At 29.7% G+C, this 21,240-nt stretch overlaps 1 protein-coding gene across 1 annotated transcript; it reads right to left on the bottom strand.

Annotated features, from left to right (window-relative positions):
- On the bottom strand, positions 1-6,059 carry LOC111679039. Its single transcript, XM_023440524.2, has 5 exons — positions 5,763-6,059; positions 5,305-5,542; positions 3,739-4,176; positions 864-1,251; positions 1-788 (listed from the first exon to the last, which is right to left on the bottom strand). Exons 1-5 carry the CDS (start codon positions 6,029-6,031, stop codon positions 784-786), a joined length of 1,338 nt encoding a protein of 445 aa, XP_023296292.2. The 5' UTR covers positions 6,032-6,059; the 3' UTR covers positions 1-783.
- Between the last annotated feature and the right edge of the window lie 15,181 nt (positions 6,060-21,240).

Consider the following 21,240-nt stretch of genomic DNA (forward strand, 5'->3'; position numbering starts at 1 on the left):
TTTTTTCAATATATTTTTTTTTTATTTTTAATATAAATTATATATAATAAATGTATCGAATGTATCTTAAATTAATACATATAAAAAATTTAAGTATATTTTTTTTATATAAATCATAACTAGCTCATACTTAAACTATTTACATTGACATTGACATTTACTTTTAAATAGTATATTTACACATAAAACAAAAAAGGCTAGTATAACAAATTATCATTAAATTAGTTTTATTTTTATAAACTATTTTATAAATTTTTCTCACATTTTGCTCTTGTGTTTATTAGAGAGAAAAAAAGGACATGTTTCAGTCTTAAAAAATTAATTATATACGAAAAATATCTATGGCAAAATAGAAAATTTTCTTAAAATACATATTTAAATGACTTATAAAAAATTTATATTTAATAAAATATAATAATAATGACGAGTATTTTTTTTTATTTCGATTTTTTAAAGTAATTATAATAAAAAAAATTATTGCATTTATAAAAATTTAAGGAAAGCGCACTCTTTAAAGGGCGGGAGTTAAGCTTAAACTCCTTAATGGAAGAAATATAAAATCACATAAATTTAAAAAAAAAGCTGCGCTAAAACAACTTTTCTTTGTTTTTTCATAAGAATTAATAAAAATTTCATTTATAAAATAAAAATTACAAAAAAAGGAAAGAAATTTAATATAAAATTTTGTTTAAAATTAATATAAATAACACAAAATAAAATTAATATAAATAACACAAAAGTTGGCCAAGGAAACCAAAACATTTAATGAAAAAGTTATTTTGCTTATTCTGAAAGAAAAAAAAAGAAAATTACACAATTAAAAAATATTTTATTTAATTTATATATATTTTGGTAATACTTACCATGGGCACTAATTAAACTACGCGCATCCCATAGTGATAATTGCGACTGTGATAGACGATGATTTTGTGAGTACAATTTATAGGGATAATAGGCATGAAAGGGTTGATATTGCTGATGAAATGTGGCTATAGGTATGGGATGGGCTGGTTGTGGTGGCACTTGTAATAATTGTTGTTGTGATGCTGAAATTTTACGAGCAATTTTTGCCTCTTTTTTACTCATTTTCTTATTATTATTGTCACTGGGCTTAGAGGTCTTAATGAAATTCGGTATACGTGCCAAAAGACCACAATAGTAAGGATCATCTTGTTTTTTGCGATTTTGTGAAGATTTATTCTTTTTACTGGTCAACATGGGTACAGCTTGATTGTAAATATCATAATCAGGCTGAAAAGAAAATGGAGAAGAAATAAAGAAGTTACATTAATGGATTACAAATTAAAAAGTAAATGTAATAATCAGGGAAACCAAAATTTCCAAATGCATGTTTTTCTTGTGGTGCGTCGTATGCACTCACGAATAATATATTTACACGTTTTAGACCAATTTAAGAATTTCGCCGACGATTTGTTAAAGCATATTTTTTGGCATATTTTTCTTATAAGAACATAATTTAGCATGATTTGACCTTTGTAGCATATTTAAGGTATATTTCACTTTTTTAGTGAATATTTTGATATTTTACGCTCTAGTTTTACATATTTGTATTTAAATTTTTTTCAAAATTTAATCTTAATTAATACCTAATCGCACAGTTGAAGCCGCCGCTGCAGAAAAATTTTCAAATATCGCCTTATTTTCTATAATTTTTAGAAAACTTTTGTTCGTGATGCGTCGTATGAACTCATGAATAATATATTTACACCAATTTAAGACCAATTTTGCCATCGATTTGTTAAAGCATATTTTTTGGCATATTTTACTTATAAGAAAATAATTTAGCTTGATTTGACTTTTGTAGCATATTTAAGGCATATTTTCGAAATTTGATGTTTTTCGCTCTTTTTTTCTTATGGTATACGCACAATTGGGACGAACGACTAGTCGACAACAATTCGTTGCGTAAATTCGTCAAATGGAACACAATCAAATTATTCGTACTGCGAATTCAAAATTTGTTTGTTCGAAATTGGAAAAAGTAAGAAAAAGGAACAAAAATTATATTTTTGTGAATCTCCACGATTTTGAGATAATTTTAACAGCTTTAAAATTTATTCGAAATTAGAAAATGTGAGAAATTGGCCTAGAAAAGAACTAAAATTATATTTTCGTGAATGTTCCCAATTTTGAGATTATTTTAACAGCTTCAATATTTCTTCGAAAATTATTTCGAATTTTCGAACTTAATTTTAAATATTTCAACATATTATTGCAGTGTCATCGAATGTAATCTAGACTGCCAAATTTCAGACAATTTGGGCCACCAGAACTGGTTTTAATAGCTTTAAAGAATTTTCGAACTTAAGTTCAAATTTTCGAAAACTTTTTTTTAGTTCTTATGACCCAGAGATTATTTTAAGAACATAAAAAAATTTCGACCATAACTTGGAATTTTCGAATAATCGTACATAATATTGTATTGTCAAATTCGGGCTACCGGAATTGGTCTTAAAACAATTTTCCCAATTAATTCGTCGTTCGTCTGCGTAAGAAATAGAAATTAACCTATCGCACAGTTCGTTACGTATGACGAATTTCGTCATCATACGCATTGATTGTGCGTATTTTCATATACTTTAGTGTGTTCTATATCTGACGACGAAAATTCGTTCCGAAAAATTCGTTGTTCGTCCCAATTGTGCGTATAGAGCATTGTATATTTAAAAACATTTTTTTTCAAAATTTAATCTTAATTAATACCTAAAGAAACACACTATCAAATCATTGAAATTTGGCCGGTGGTGTAGAACTTTGCTCAACGTTCGCTCTGAGGCGAAGCATATTGCTTCGCCTCAGATATTTTCGCGTTTTTTTTACGCGCCTAATTCGAGTTGCTGCTACTTCAAACCAGCTTCGTTGACATCAAACCAGCTTCGTTGACGTCAACCGGAGCTACACCTTTTTACATCATTGCTTGTATGTCATACCGTAAAGGGCTAGGGTATCGAACATGTGTATTTGAAATGGGAAGTGCAGTTGATGTCAATTCTGTCGACTGCGAGAAGAAATCTGCCGACTGCGAAAAGAAATTCTGCAACAATTTTTTTTGTGACAAAGTAGTTTCTGCAAAACAAAAATCTGTTGTGTTGTGTGTGTAAAAATGTCAAAATATAGAAATAATAATCTTTAAATAAAAAAATTAATAGTTTAATAAAAAAAATGTATACTATTCTATGCCGAGAGTCATTGTGCAAGAAACAGGCAAGTGTTGGGTTTAATTAAGTGAAATTTTTAATAACTACGATAAAAATGTTTTTTCCAGGCGGGGTGTGTTTTCGTTTAATACACAAAAGTGTTTATTGGATTCTACGGGATTTGTTTCATAGTAACATTGAATATAAATATAGATCGCTTGGTGTATGGCTTTCCGTTAAGATCTTGTTGTTTCCAAACATTATGGTGGCCAAATATTTACAAGAATCAATTGTTAAGCCACCTTTTATAATACAAATTTATGCCACATATCTAGAGGATTTAACCTGGCTAAGTCAGGTAGTCTTATATGTAAGTAGATGTCATATTTGGGCAAAATAGTGGTGTTTGCTAACCACTTTATAACCACTTTAAGTCAAATTAGATATATTTTATAATACTACAATTAAATAACAAATAACTTCTAAAAAATGAAGCAAATGCCACTTCTTATTCGCTTTTTTGAAAGTTCCCTTTCAAGTGGGGAGTGATTGATTAAATAGCTTAAGTATCTTCCCTTACCTTTGGCATATACGGACTCTCCTCTATATAATTTTGCATATTATAAACACTACGTCTTCCTTTACTCGATGAATTCGATGAATTATTCGAATCATCTGAGGCGGCTGGTGTTGGATAGATTAAACCAACTTGACTTTCAATTGTTGAATAGGGATCCTCACTGCCAGCTACATGACCGCCTCCTCCTACTCCTGCATTCAATGGTAAACGTGTACCCATGGCATCTAGAGATTTTGGCAACGACTGCAAACGATTCTTGTACATATCAATGGCTACCACATTTATGACCATTATCCATAGTGGACAATTGAGTAAATTGTTATTCGTTTTAACCAGTGATATGGCCGACAAACACTGTCGCTCGAGACGTGAACTCTCGGGATAAGTGCGGGAAAATTCGCGATTTATATTCGTTGTAAATTTACGCATATCGAAAAGCTGAAAACAAACAAGAAATACATAAGTTATTAAGTGAGGATGTCGTCTTCTTTAAGTGAACTAAAGGTAAGTGATTGAATTGTTATTTTGTCTATTAAGGGTGGGTTTTTCAGGTAAATATAATCTACATTCTTTGTTTATACTTAGTTTAATATATGTTTTGTGTGTTTCCAGTAAACACCTGGTTTAATATATGTTTCGTGTTTTTCAGTTATCAGTAAAGTTACATATTATCTTAGTTTAACTGAGTGTAATTGGCCAATTAAACTCAAGTTATAAGTGAGAAAATACAATTAACAAAAACAACAAAACAATGATTTTGGAAGAACAAAAACATAATATTTAAAGTAAATTGCAATTTTCTGATTTGTAACGTTACTTAGGGCTAGTTTTTCTGATAAAGATAATCTTCATTCTTTGGTTAAACCAGGTTTAATATATGTTTCGTGTTTTTCAGTTATCAGTAAAGTTACATATTATCTTAGTTTAACTAAGTGTTATTGGCCAATTAAACTCAAGTTATAAGTGAGAAAACACAAATAATAAAAACAATAAAACAATGATTTCGGAAGAACAAAAACATAATATTTTAAGTAAATTTCAATTTTCTGATTTGTTTTGTTTCATTAATTATTGTTTTTAATGTTTATTTAACATTATTCCAAAATTTTCCATTTTACAAAAGTATTGTTTGCAAAAAACAGCTGTTCATTGATTATGTTTTTGAGTGAAAACTTGGCAATACTAACAAAGTTAACTGAGCTTAAATCTAAAACTGAAAAACACAATCATCGGTTAAAGTCCGCCTAAATTTGTTCTGTGTTTAATCTAACAGCAAGTTAAGCATAGTTTAACTGAGGAGTAAGGAACTCGCCCTTACTGTTTTCGGATTTAAACAGAGTCATCAAATGGATAATCAGGTCGACAAATAGATAAATATACTAGACAATAAACTAATTAGCAGTCCACCAGCCCATAGACAAGTCAAAATACATAATCTTGGACTAATAGGAAACAGTAGACTAGTTCGTAGACTTGTATATAAACCAGTCCAAATACCAGACGCTAATATTTTCAAAACTATTTTAACTGTAAAATTATATACTTATTACTTTGTTTATAACATACCTTTGCCGACGTCCCAGTTGTTAGTGCCATATTCGGCAACTGTAAAATATCTCCGCCAATAACTGTTTCCTCATTCGTTTGACTTGTATTGTGTACGAAGACTCCACTTTTACCATAACGCTTTATAAATATATTACCAATATCATCCATTTTGATTTTGAAACCATCACCAATGGATTTTTTAATGACTTTAATTTCAGAATCACGCATAGGATTATCGAAACCATTTAAACCAATTCTGTTAATAGTATAAAAAGAAAAACATGTTAGAATTTGTTTAAAATGTAAAGAAAAGTTTATATGATATTAGAAATTTTAACAAAATCTCTGGCACTTAGTTCTAAAAGATTTTACAAATTCAAAATGAAAATTATAAGCTTTTTCAGATAAATTTGAAAAAATTATAAAAATTTATAAAACTGAAAATTTTAGTTTAGTTTAAGACTTCTTTAACTTACCTTACACCATCAAAACCCTGTTTCGAACCATTTATCGATATAACCGATGATCTGGCATAAGCTTTAGCTACACGACGATTCTTTTCAAAAACAATAATTTTTGCCCAAATTTCATCATCAATTTGTTCCCATTTTGCCATGACCTCCTCTAAATGATCACGAAATAATTTCTCTTTATCATACCAAACATCCTCCTCCTCTTCGGTATTGGGACCAATGGCATCCAAATTATCCAAAGAACGTGAAATGATTTTGCGACGTGAAATCATATTTGTTTTGTTTTTTTAATTTATTTAACTAAAATGAAAAGGAAATATTATAAAAAAAATAAACAAATTAGTTGTGATGTTCTTAAAATTTTTAAATAAATAATTTCTTAATTTGTTAAAGGTTTTTGACATTTGTTTCTTTCTTACAACTACAACCAACTCTTTTGCATATTATACTTAATTTTGCTGTAATTATTTATAAAAAAATCTATTTTAAATTAAAAATTTCAAAATTTAAGACAAGTTAGTTAAGAAAATAATAGATAATTATAGTCGGCTAAGATTTTGTCTTGATTTAAAAATATCTAACTTGAGGAGTAGTATTAATAAGAAGCAGAAAAAACAAAATTATTAACAGATAAAGGCGAATGACTTTTTGTATTTTTTTAGACTAAGGGCGAGTTTCTTACTCCTCAGTTAAACTAGGCTTAACTTGCTGTAAAATTAAACTCGGAACAAATTTAGGCGGACTTTAACTGATAATTGTGTTTTTCAGTTATAGATTTAAGTTCAGTTAACTTTATTAGTATTGCCAACTTTTCAGTGAAAAACATAAACAATGAACAGCTGTTTTTTGCAAACAATACTTTTGTAAAATGAAAAATTTTGGAAAAATTTTAAATAAGCATTTAAAACAATAATAAATAAAATAAAACAAATCAGAAAATTGCAATTTACATAAAATATTAAGTTTTTGTTCTTTCTCACTTATAACTTAAGTTTAATCGGCCAATTATACTCAGTTAAACTAAGATAATATGTAACTTTACTGATAACTGAAAAACACGAAACATATATTAAACCAGGTTTAACCAAAGAATGAAGATTATCTTTATCAGAAAAACTTGCCGTAAAGATTAAGAAATAAAATATATTTTTTGTACAAATATTTGGTTGGAGTTAAAGCTTTAGCTGTAATTTAAAATTCTTTACATGTTTTGTGTATGTAAAGTAAATAGTTCTTTTCTTCTTCTTTTTGTAAAAATCTGTTTCTGGTGATAATATATTATTAATTTAACGCTTATTGTTATAACTTCAGGTTAGTCATAATAATATATAAACATATTTCTTAACAAATTTCTTTAGTTTTCATATAAATGTAAATGCAATTTTTTCTTCAACTTTTAAGAATTATGTTATTTTAAACTTTGGTAAATAATATGTATAGTTTTTGTTGTTATTTATAATTTTAAACACGTAATAGGAGCGAATTTTTTTTAACAAATATTTGAAGTTACACCCAAATTTATTTAAAAGACTTATTTTATATTTTCTTAAAAAAATTATAAAGTTATGGTATTTATGGTTTTTTTTTCTCTCATATACAAGTTTGCTAAATTGCTTTTGAAACAGTATTTTTTAAAGATATATGTGTAATTGATTATATGCAAGAGTTTTTCTTGAAAATAATCTTTTAAATTTTTAACGGAGCCAGTGATTATTGCAATAATTATAATTATTTGCCTTAATGGTGACATAGTTTTTTTTTTCTTTGGAATTTTTAAATAAGTAATGGATTAGGCTATAGACCAACACAATATATAAGTCAATAGACAGACTAGTCAATATTGACTTATATATGAAACATTCAATAGATTAATCGGTAAACTAGCTCAATATTTGGAGTATATAAATTTGTTTATAGACTAGTCCATAGTCTAGTTCTATTAGTTTATTGTCTATCTTATAAAGTTGCTAACAGATTAGTCAATAGATTAATAGGCTAATTAATTAGCTAGCCCAGTAGTTCTATAGTTTAGCCCAAAAACTATAAACTACTTCATATTCTAGTCAAAAGACAAGTCCATAGTCTTGTTTATAGGTAAGTCATTAGTTTATAGACTAATCCATAGTCTAGTTACAGACTAGTCCATAGTCTAGTTCCTAGAATAGTCTATAGTCTAGTTCCTAGACTAGTCTATAATATAGTTCATAGACTAGTTCATAGACTAGTCTGTAGTATAGTTCATAGACTAGTCAATATTCTGGTTCATAGACTTGCAAATACTCTAGTTAATAGACTAGACTAAAGACTGGTCCAAAGATAATACAACCTACTAGTCGGAAGACTAGTCCAAAGTATGCTTTAGCCTATAGTCTAATCCATAGACTAGTCTATAGCCTACTCCATAGTTAAGTTCATTCAAAAGTCCATACTAAAGCTCATGGACTAGTGATTAGACTATTCCGTAGTCTTTAAACTTGTTTATTAGACTAGTCCATAGTTTAGTTCGCAGATTAATCCATTTTCTCGCTCAGACATGTTAATAGACTATACAATAGACAAGACCATAGACTAGTCAACAGTTTAGTCCAAAGTCTAGTTCAAAGACAATAGACTAGTACATAGACTTAATCAACATACTAGCCCATAGACTAGTCAATAGATAAGTCCATACTATAGTCACTAGACTAGCCAATAGACTAGTCACTAGATTACTCCATTAATCTAATACTAGCCCACTAATCAACATACTAGCCCATAGACTAGTCAATAGATAAGTCCATACTCTAGTTACTAGACTAGCCAATAGACTAGTCAAGAGACTATTCAATAGACTAGTCAATAGACTAGTCACTAGACTAGCCAATAGACTAGACAATAGACTAGCCAATAGACTAGACAATAGACTAGCCAATACACTAGTCGATAAACTAGCCAATAGACTAGCCAAGAGATTACTCAATACACTAATCAATAGACTAGACACTAGACTATTCAAGAAACTAGCCAATAGACTATTCGAGACTAGTCAATAGATTAGCCAATAGACTATTCAAGAGACTAGTCAATATACTAGTCAATATACTAGTCAATAGACTAGCCAATAGACTAGTCACTAGAATAATCGATAGACTAGTCCATAGTCTATAGACTAGTAACTATACTAGTCCATAGACTAATCTAATCTATATACTAGTCCATCAATAGACTAGCCAATAGAATAGTCAATGGACTAGCCCATAGACTAGTCTATATATAATTTCATGCTCTAGTCAGTAGACTAGTCAATAGACTAGCCAATAAAGTATTCAATGGGCTATACCATAAACTAGTCAATAGACTAGTCAATAGTCTAGTCAAGAGACTAGTTAATAGACTAACCAATAGACAAGCCACTGGACTAGTTACTTGACTAGACTAGATTAATCCATAGACTAGACAGTAGACTATACCATCTACTAGTCAATAGACTAGTCACTATACTAGCCAATAGATTAGTTAATGTAGTAGATAAATGAACTCTTAGACATGTAGACTTGTCAGAAAACTAGTCCATTGTCTAGTCCAATGTCTTGCCCAAAAACGCATAGTAATTTAGTACTTTTAGTACAAATAAAGTACTTTTTTTAGAAATATTATAATAAAATTCCACAAAACAAGTTTATAATAAAATTCTGCCCAAAAAAATTTGTCCCTGACTTTCAATAAAAAATATTTACAAAAAAATTTTTGCACTTTTTGGTGTTGAGAGTACAATTGTTAATTATTTTGTTTTTATATATCAGTTTAATTTCTCTTTAGTTTATATGACTTTTTTAATTATATATTTCAAAAAAACCCAAATATTTTTTTAAAAATAAAACATTTTTTTTGTAAAACAAACATTGGTGCTGGTCATTAACCCAAAATTGGTATATTAATCAGTAGTTTTGTGGACCATATTTAGTAATAGCAAATAAAACTGCTTGACATTCATATAATTAAATGAGTTTTATATTTGGTTTTTTAATTGTAACCAAAACAAATAAAAAAAGAAACAACTAAATAAAGAAACCAGTCTAAAAAATCACAAACAACCCACTAAGATGATAATTTGTTAATTTTAGAAAAAAAAAATAAACAAAATGATTAAATCATTTTGATAGAATTTGACCGAATAAAACCTATAACTCCAGGAGAAATTTTAATTAAATTTAAATTAACAAAGAAATGTTATAAATAGAGCAGAATGTAATGGAATGTAAACAATTTAACTTCTTGATAGTACTTACAACAAAATTTAAAAGTATGTAATGTAAATCAACTTTTACACCCAAAAAATTACTTTCGAAATAAATTTACACATTCCTCAGGTTCTAATTTTACAATTTTAATAGAAAAAGAAAGTAAAAATGTTTCTTTTTATTTCCTTTTTTTTTAAATAAAAACAAAATCCAACAAAAATGTTTAACATATCAGCACGTTTCTCTTTAAAAATGGAAAATAAAAAATTGATCAAATAAAATGAATTGAATTGTCATGCATCTCATTGATTACATCGTATAGTTTCTAATAGCTCTCATTTAATTGAAATTAAAACATTACATTCTTACATGATTTAGTTCAATTTTTTTTTTTGATTGTAACTATATAGAAAAGTTGCACGCACGACTTTATTTTATGACGTATAAAATTGTAAATATTTTTCTATTTCTTTTAGAATTTTTTTACATTTTCACTCTTGACACATATATAGCGGAGACAAAGTATATGACTAACTTACGGTTTTGAATATTTTATTTACAATATTTTTAGTTCGTTTTTCAATTTAATGTTTATTTTTTGTAGTTTTACAACAAGCTTATTTGTATTTCAATTGAATGATAGTGATAAATTCAAATCACGGCACTTTTTTTGTTGGTGTTGTTGTTGTCGTTTGTTTTATTACATTTCAATATTGTTGCTGTCGCAGTTGCTAGACAAAGCTATACAAAAAAAAACCTTATAATACTAAACAAGTACTTGACTAATTTTCATAGACAATTTTCAAATGTACAGCTTGTGTCAGCTGAATAGTAATGGAGGTTTTGTTTAGTGCGTTTTTTCAGCAATTGGATCAGTCTGAACAGCTCAGAAGAATTTTGTGGAACGATTGTCGACTCTATAACACTTCCACAGAATCAGTTCCGAAGATGACAATTTTGAACAAAAATCATTAGTCTCAACGCCAAAGTAGATTGAGTACAGGCTGTAATCATGCGTTCTAGAATGAGTTGTACAACTAATACAATTTATACTGGGTATGGGCCAATTTTGCTGAAATATAAACTTCAAGAAGTACTTATAGGTCGAATAATTAAAGTAAATCCGATCTATACATTCTTTATGTGGAATATAACATCAACACTATCAGACTCTGACTCGACTTAGGTTAGGTTAAGGATAATGTATACTACATCTAATGCGAAGAAATACACATTTGCCACTATCGGGCCTATTAAAGCGGTCCATTTCATGAAAAAAATATTGTTCATTGAATGTATTATCTTTCAATGTTTAGAAACTCAGTTTACTGAACGTAATTACTGAGAATCTTCCAATCATTGTTAGTCAGAAATGTTATTTCCGAAATAACATCACTTCTAAGATACTTGGATCTAACTTCGACAAATGCCTGACAGTAGCAAAGAAAGTGCATCAGCGTTACACTGTTCTCTTCACATGCTCTACATTCATCTGAATCGGCACGTCCAATTTTGCATAAATATGATCGTAATTCTGTGTGTAGGCTCAGAATACATATTAACCATTCGGACTTGTTCATTTTGAGGGGATTTTTCATCTTGCTCTCATCAGGGTCACCCCATAGGATCTTTTTAGTTCTACCCACCGTTTCATTATTTCAAGAGGACTTATTTGTATTGCGACAATTGTTTTTGTGATTGGTTACGATTTCCTTTAAAGCTATTACATTCGCCTTTTAGTTGCCGACTACTGCCGAGTGGCCTGGTACCGTTAACGTTAGTGCTAAAAACGGAATCTATTAGAATGATTCCAACCGACTCGATCGTCATGAACAGAATTTCGATTAAATGTAATCGGAGATATATTTACAGAGATTCTGCTGGAAAAATATTCTTCTTTGGGGAATGTTTTATGCACTACAAAATTTCTCTTTTTAAAAAAAACTTTGGTTTCATAATCCTGAAAAGTTCGAGACTATTGAAGAGTCGCTTTCCATATGCAAGAGTTTCGCTTTTCTGAAAATATATTTCCGAAGAATATCAAGTATTGGGAAATATGTAAATCCGACAGGGTAATTGTAATGTTCGAATAAATTTTGATATTTAATCTTCGGAATTTTGAAATTTTTGTATTATAATTTCCGAAAACTTGAAACTAATGAAAAGTCTATTCCAAAACAATTGGATATTGAGATCTGTAGCATCTCTTTTCACAGACGTCCAGTTCTTTGCTCAAAGTTTTTATATTATCAATATCTTTTAATTGCTTCTTCGATTTTAAAATCTCTAAAGCCATGTCATTCTGAATATAAGACAAGACACAAGATTTCTATATTCGCCTTGGTATATCTCCTGATATTAAGTTACACCCCAACTCAGCAACTTGATAGTTCTCGCCACTGTACACTGTTAAGTTGTTATACATGCAAGAAGGCTTAAATTGAGAATAATTTCTCAGAGTTAATTGGACAAAGGTTTCAAAACTTCACTGCGGTCATATTGGGATCTTAAGGAGCCACTTGTTAGAACAGTCTTTTACCAACTAAACTAACTAAAGAGATCATCAAGATCATTCAAAGTAAAAAAGAGCTGTAGATAAGTGATAGCTCAAGATTTGCTTACAAACCTAAGATATCTGGGATCTTCTGAAAGAGGACTACAACTTTAAAGACGTTTCTAATTAGTTTTCGGCATATCTGCTGATAAAAAGTCACAATCCCAACTTAGCAACTCAATTGTGTTTACATGTAAGAAGTCATGAATTGGGAATTAATTATCAGAGTTATTTAGACTATGTCTTCAAAACTTCATTGCCTATAGCGGTAATTCATGTTTATGTAACATATTGGAACCTTTAAGGAGCCACATGTTGGAATAGTATTTTACTAACTAAAAAGATCAGCTAGATCATTAAAAGTGAAAAAAGGTTTAGATAAGTGATAGCTCAAGATTTGCTTACAAACCTAAGATATCTGGGGTCTTCTGAAAGAGGACTACAACTTTAAAGACGTTTCTAATTAGTTTTCGGCATATCTGCTGATAAAAAGTCACAATCCCAACTTAGCAACTCAATTGTGTTCACATGTAAGAAGTCATGAATTGGGAATTAATTATCAGAGTTATTTAGACTATGTCTTCAAAACTTCATTGCTTATAGCGGTCTTTCATGTTCATGTAACTTATTGGAACCTTTAAGGAACCACATGTTGGAATAGTATTTTACTAACTAAAAAGATCAGCTAGATCATTAAAAGTGAAAAAAGGTTTAGATAAGTGATAGCTCAAGATTTGCTTACAAACCTAAGATATCTGGGGTCTTCTGAAAGACGGTATCAACTTTAAAGACGTTTCTAATTAGCTGTCTATGGCTGTAAACAAATGTATGTATGACTGACTGCATGTACAATGAATTAGTTTGTCATTATTTTGTTTGCACATCATCATCATCATCATCGTTGTCATCAGTAACAGCAATAGCAGCAACAATAACATTATTATCATTGTCATATATTGCTTGGATTTTAGTATATTTGTTGTATTTTGGTATGCACCTCAGGTTAATGTGACATTGATTTTCGTTTATATAGTTTGAATATTTTATGATTTTGTTTTTGTTTTTTCTATTACTTCTATTGCTATTTTAATTATTTCATTTGATATTGGGTTTTTTTTTCGAACAATGGACATTACACATACACTGGCACATCGAGTTATTCCATAAACATTTGATAAGAAGGCTTTTTATATTAAGTTTCATTGAGAAAGTGTAGTAGTGGCTTTCTTAAGTCGTTTATTATGTTCTAAAGCTAAAGTTGGTTTGATTTTTTTTCTAAAAAGATTTATTTGCTTAAAAGATTTCTAGAGTTTTTTTCTTCTATAAAAAGCATATAACATCATCATTATTTATTCTAAACTAGAAAGCATTTTGTTTTTTGTTTGGAAATCAAATTTTATAGAGCATTAAAATAAAAGATTGACTACAATTTGTATATTCTTGTTAACGTTGGGAATTACTAATGATTTCAATTAGTAAAAAACAACATCTTTATAGTCCTAATATAATTAATCTACCCTTAGTTTTTTTAAGATCATTTTAAATGATAAAACTATTAATTAAATTAATTACACCTGTATTTATATTGATTATTTCTTTAACCAAACTTTTACTTTTAACAAATGTTTGTCTAAATTATGTTTATTAAATTGCTTTTAATCTTGCCATTTTAAGAACAAGTTCTATTAAGTTTTTTTGTTTGAATACTTTTTTTTTGTTTAAAAACTGGTTAAACAAATTAGTTTTAATTCAAATTTTAAGCAAATTTATCGTGACGCAAATTGGAACAAGTTTGTCTTTTGTCTATTTGTAGTTAATTTATTCAATTTGTGTCTTGTTTTTTTTTCTCTTATTGCTTTTAAAGTCAAATTTTCCAGTTTTATTTTCTTCTTTAATAAAATAGAATTTTTAATTAAAAAGTTTATGTTTTTGTTAAATCACTAGTATTACTCATATTTCCAAAATATTTTAATCCTATTAGTTTTGAATTATGTTAAAATTGAGTTGAAATAGAAGTTTTATCAAAATTAAGCGGATTTTTTTTTATTGAAAATTCATATTAAGAAATATATTAAAAGTAATTCTTGCTAAAAAAAATATGTTTTGCTTTACATTCAATTGTGTTTTATAACATTTTTTGCACAATTTCTAAATATAAATCGTTAGAAGTGTATATCTTACTTATTTTTCTTATAACTTTTATTACAACAAAAAAATTCTATTCGTTATACAACTATGTCTCTGATTGCATTAATTAAATGTTGATCTCATCTTTCTCTTATTAGATCTCTCATAATTTTATTTGAAATTTTATTTATTATTTCCCTTTTGTTTTAACTCCTTAACAATTAAAAACCATAAATTAATAAAACATTTCTTCGATTCACAATCGCTGTCGTATCGTTGTAAGTCATAAAAAATTATCAAATAAAATACACTTTTAATATGGTCTCTCTGGTGACTGTCGATAGTTTTAACGTGAGCACCTACCGTGTCGGCCTTATCTCACGGTGGTCTTTTTCATCCACTGGGTAGACTTGAGAACGGTCTACCATCGCCCCTTTGTCTTCAATGAAGACGCAGGTGGCAATTTTTGCACATTGGCTATGACCGGTACCATGCGCAAGTACTTTGCTGGAGTACTCGAGCTATCTAATCTCTTGCCAAAGTAGTCACGTTGTAAGACAACCACACTACTATGGCTCTGTTGATTCGGCAACAGCACCTAGAGACGTAACCGGTGGACCGAAGCACGATCCTTCAATAAGCCGTAGACATCGTTCTTACTCACAGTGACACGCTGTGGCAAGTCGAATATGAACAGAGTAAACTCTGAACATATCTGGACAAGGAAGGAAACTTAATCGGTATCTCTTGTATATGATATCTTTCATCCATCATCATTCAACCCAGCACACATCTCATTTATTCGACACATTCATAGAGAAAAACATACGACACATTCATTTAGGTATACGGGTGGATGAGTCCCGCATACCTCTACATTCATTCTTTATCATATACAATTGATACCAACTCATTTCCAACGCTTAGTCCCACAGTCACTCCTCTGTGGGGTATCTGTTGATTTTCGGCAACAGCACCGAACCTTATCCCGAAATATTGACTATTATCTTGCATCAGTCTTTTAACCGCCACTTATTCTCTTCCCGCGAATTTGGGTTCAACCAACAGCCACTACGTGGATCCCGAAGGAACCTCAACCAACTGACCAGCCAGGACATAGTCCTGCGGGCAACTGGCCACCCGTAGTACCAGATTATGCGGTGCTCTGGTCAGACCTCTGGCAATCTATGCAAGGACTAAGCCAAGCAGTAGACTGAGACACCAATTTTTCAATCCCGATCAGATTGGAGGTATTGGGCCCTCTTTATACCCCGGGATTGCAATAACACCAAGGCGGAGGTCTTCGCCTAGGTAACATGCCCCGTGGGGAAGTCTCTCTGGTGAATGACTTAGACAAAGCTAAGATCTTTTCCATTTTCTCCTATTTTGATTAAAATCTATTTAAAGATATTTAGCGTCTTCCTCACAATCGCCAATAATGAACTGTTATTTCCCGGGAGTTTGTTCTATTTTGCGTGTTATAGGTATAGGAGAGAAAACAAACTCCCAGAGAGTTTATTAATTAGAATATACCTTAATGTTGTTGTTGTAACAGATTGACTGTGACTGGACATTCTTATTTGAGAAAAAACTTCCAGTTGATACAGCTGTTACTGAGTTGTCAATCTTTAGCCGATTGAGAATCGAGTTGTTCCAGAGCGAACATTCAAATGTTTACAAATCATTCATTTATCATTCTGATCTCAGTTCTTGGTGTTTTCATGCTTATTATAGTTTCGTCAAATGTTTCATCCTATAATCGAATCTCAAAAACGTTTCTCTTTTAATCCCCAGAGTCCAAAGTTTTCGAAAGATATTCAACTTAATTCTGAGTTCTTTAATCTCTCTCACATTCTTCTAGCTCCCTGCTCTTACCTTCTATATTATAATCTCTTTCTAATAGTTCTTAATCTGTGAAAGAGATTTTAATTTTGATTTACGTCAGAGTTCCCTAACTCCTTTAAAACTTTTCTTATAAAAATGAGTTTTCTAATCAATTCAATTCTGAGTTCTTAAACCTCACCTCTACTGGAACTCTATTCATAGTTTTTGTACTTTTGATAACTTTCTAATAGTAATTGATCAGTAAAAAAGATTTTCCTTGTGATTTGCATCAGAGTTCCCTAACTTCTCTTTTGTTTTATAGTTTCAAGAAAGCTGAGAGGTTTCAGATTTAAGTGTCAAAGTTATTTTACTGATAGACAGTGGCATCAGATTTGATTCCCACTCCAAACCAATTTGAACCTGAATCTCAAATCTTAGTCTCTTTTAAATGATAGCTGATCTGTAGAATATTATGTTGCGTCATCTAAGAAACCCAATGAACTTCTGATTCCGACATTCTTTAGTCATTGAGTGATTAATCTCTCTATCGTATTAAATTTTATCTCATTTCCTCACTTGATCCTTGAATAATTTAACTAAATCTTAAACTATTCTTTCGATATTTTGCTTAATCAATTCATTCTTTAATCATTGAGAGAGTGTTCATGTTCAACTATTTGAATAGTTGAGAAAATCTCAAAAAAATCTTGGTATTTTTTATGCTTTTTTCTGCAATCAAAGATATGGGTTTTTATATTGTTTGGGGAAGCGGTTAATACGTTTGAAATCCGCTTGTCACAGCTGTGTAACAGAGATACAAGCTGAGATGACTCAAATCGGCGATAATATTTTGCAAGCTGCGAACCCGCCGACTTTTTTTGGGCTCAAAAACTAAGCCGTCTTGTACGTAGCCGTTGATAAAGATTAAAATCACTGATGTATTTCAGAAAATAATTTCAACAATCTGTACGGAGTTGCCACTATTTTTTAAATTCTTATCGTAAATTTCTTCAAAAAAAAACTTATATAAAGACAGATTTCTATATAACAGACTATTATACAGAAATTTTTCAATATAATAAACGCTTATAAGGTCAATTTCTGCAGAAAAATTTAAATTGAACCGACAATTTGCCGCCGCTGATATCTTTTATTATTAGTCACCGCCGCCGATCTAAAATTGCTGCGCCGCCGATCATTTTGCATCGGTTTCTATCTTTGCTGTGTGATCAATTAACAGGTTTTTAGGATTGTTTGATTTAATCTGTCGTTTTCTCTGGCAATCAAAGGAGCTAGATCTCATACTATTTAGCAAAGCGAATAAAACGTTTGAAATTCGTTTGTTTCAGCTGTGTGATCTGTTATCTTTTTTGATCTTACTATAAGTTTATAGGATTCCTGTTTTGGTGCATGCTTTTCCCCTCGAGAGTTGTGTGACTTCTTATCAGTATCGCAAGGATTAAACTCTTTATTTAGATTTAAAACGGAAGGATTTCTATTGATTAATCTAACTTGAAGTGATCTTCCGTTGATTAATATTTTTGAACTTTTAACCAAATTAAATCTCACCTTTTGTCGTGTTAATTGCAAATACCTTCTGCATAAAAGTTTCGATTTTACATTATCTAGTGGTTTTGTTTTGATTGTATGATTTTCTTTACCCTCCTATTTTAATGCACATCATTTCAACTGACACGATCTGTTTGAGGCGTTTGACTATGAAAGGTGCGTTCATTGTACAAACATATTATGACATTTTGAAGAAAATGACTTGACTGATTATTATTAACTGTTATTACTTTACAAAACATAAATCACACTATAAAATATAAAAAAACATTTATTAATGGACATTTTTTTTAATTAAATACATTTTTTCATTTCATTGTAAAATATACTTGAAGGAAATTGAAAAGAAAAAATCAACTTTAATACTAATTTTAATAGTTGCTAGATGATTTGTAAAAATTATTGAATAATTTTTTCTAAATTATGAAATATTTTAGCAAATATTTGGAAACATGTTTTAAAAAAATTTAAGAATATATTTAAACAGTTTCTATGGATTTGAATACTTTGTTTAATTTAAATTAATTTAACCGGATTTAGATTTTATATATAGAGAGAGAATTTTTGGGCTTGTTTGTTGTTTTTTTTTTGCTCTTAAACCAGTTTCTTTTTATGGCTGTTTAATAATTTTCAAATTTAAAACATTTAACAACTGATAGAATAACAAACAATTTATAATACATCTACAGGTAGCAACTGTAAATAAATTGCTGGTTTTTGCAAAATAACCAGCAGCAGCATTTGTAGATCTTAAACTTAAGTTTATCTACTCAGTCACACATTGTACTCTTTCTAAGCAGTTGTCATATGAAATGTTTTTTTTTTTACTCGAGAGTAAACTTTTAAAGAACTTTTAACATTTTAGTTTAAACATAATATTATTATTAATAACAATAAACATACATTTATACCTTCATTATATATTATATATTTTTTTATAATTTTAGCGTACTTTCAAGGTTGTTAGAAAACCAGATTGTTGTTTTTATACCCTACATCACTTTAGGTGGGGAGGTTATATTGGGTTTGTGCTGATGTTTGTAACGCACAATAATATTGGTCCTATAAACACCTTAAATTATACCAATCGGCTCAGAATCATTTTCTGAGTCGATTTGGTTTATGATCTATTCTATTGTTCTAGGGACAAAGCTTATTGAAAATGGTTAAGATAGCTCCCATACAACTGAACCCCCCAATAGGGCTGGTAAACCTTGTAATCAAACTACAGGTCGCAATTCAATGAAATTTGCTACATAAACTTCTATTGTCCCAGGAACGAAGCTTATTGAAAATGGTTAAGATCGGTTCATTATTTCACATAGCCCCCATACAACTGAACCCCCCCCCCAATAGGGCATTGTAACATTGTAATTAAACTACAGGTCGCAATTTTGGGCATAATTCAATGAAATTTGGCTCGTGATCTTCTGTGGTACCGTAGACGAAGCCTATTGAAAATGGTTAACATCGGTCCATTATTTCACCTAGCCCCCATACAACTGGTCCCCCCAATAGAGCATGTAAACCTTGAAATCAAACTACAGGTTGCAATTTTGGAGATAATTGAATGAAATTTGGCACATGATCATCTATGATGCATTAAACGAAGCCTATTGAAAATGGTTAAGATCGGTCCATTATCTCACCTAGCCCCCATACAACTGGTCCCCCCAATAGAGCATGTAAACCTTGAAATCAAACTACAGGTTGCAATTTTGGAGATAATTGAATAAAATTTGGCACATGATCATCTATGATGCATTAAACGAAGCCTATTGAAAATGGTTAAGATCGGTCCATTATCTCACCTAGCCCCCATACAACTGAACCCCCCAATAGGGCTTGTAAACCTTGTTATCAAACTACAGATCGCAATTTTAAAGATAATTCAATGAAATTTGGTACATGATCGTCTATGATACCTTAAAAGAAGCCTATTGGAAATAGTCTACATCGGTCCATTATTTCACCCAGCCGCAGCCCCCATACAACTGAACCCCCGAATAGAGCTTGTAAACATTTTAATCAAACTGCAGATCGCAATTTTGAAGATAATTCAATGCAATTTGGCACATGATCTTTTATTGTACCGTAGATGAAGCCTATTGAAAATGGTTAACAGCAATCCATTATTTCACGTAGGTCCCGTACAACTGAACCCGCCAAATAGAGCTTTTAAAAAGCTGCAAAACCAAGTTATATACTAGCCTTGATGACACTCATGAACTTTATAATTATAGGGCCTCATTCGACCCTTAGCCCCTATAAAAAGCCTCCATCAAAATTTTACTTAAATATCCACAGTTTTATTAAACAATAAATGGGTTAAGTATATCTAAAGGCAAGGTACAATTCAACTTAAATGCTTTATTATGAAAATTAAATCACATGTTATTCGTATACAGGTGAAGGGTTTTATGTGGTCGGCCTCGCCCGACTATAACTCCTTATTTGTTTTTAGGTTTTAGTTTAATTTTTCTTAAAATCTAATATTAACACCATTTTATTTGTAGTTTGGCATTACCTTTAAATGACCATATAATAACTTTATTAAAAGTTTTTAAAACTTTGAAATATTTTGGCTTTAAGGAAATGTGAGACATATAGAGAATTTGTTTAAATTTTTTGTTAAATATTAAATTTTTCATATCACTAATTTAAAATCTATTTGATTTTTGTTTTAAAATATTTAAATTAAAATTATTTTTTATGATTCATGTTAAATCCGTTTTTATTTAATTTTTTGCAATTTTTTTTTGTTTTTGAAAGTATGTCAGCAAAACATTAACCATATAATTGTTCTTGAGTAATTGTCTGAATAAATACATTTCAATTCTAAACGGGATGTAGACTTAAAAGATGTTGGTTCTAATATTCATGAATTTTTAAACAGTTCTATACGATTTGTGTTGCTTAAAGCTTAGAATTAAATTTCAAATTTAAACAATCAATCAATCAATCAATCATAAATTATGAATCAAATTAGTAACTTTCGTTTTTCGTTCTAACTACATACATACATGTTATTTGTAAATTGTTAAATGCTTACCTAGATAGTTATTTTAATAACACAATGGCATAAATATGTCGGCAACAAACATGAAAAAAAGAAAGAAAAAACACATAAACATTAATTAAATTGAATGATAATTTAATATGACAAAAAATTTCTATATAAATATAA

The sequence above is a fragment of the Lucilia cuprina genome, chromosome 6 (assembly GCF_022045245.1).
Source record: "Lucilia cuprina isolate Lc7/37 chromosome 6, ASM2204524v1, whole genome shotgun sequence".
Taxonomy (NCBI): domain Eukaryota; kingdom Metazoa; phylum Arthropoda; class Insecta; order Diptera; family Calliphoridae; genus Lucilia; species Lucilia cuprina.

Coding starts and splice junctions, on each gene's coding strand:
- LOC111679039 (XM_023440524.2), bottom strand. CDS start 6,031: ATGATTTCACGTCGCAAAATCATTTCACGTTCTTTGGATAATTTGGAT. Junction 4,177..5,304: donor CAACTGGGACGTCGGCAAAG/GTATGTTATAAA, acceptor GTTTGTTTTCAG/CTTTTCGATATGCGTAAATT. Junction 1,252..3,738: donor AGAGTCCGTATATGCCAAAG/GTAAGGGAAGAT, acceptor TTTTCTTTTCAG/CCTGATTATGATATTTACAA.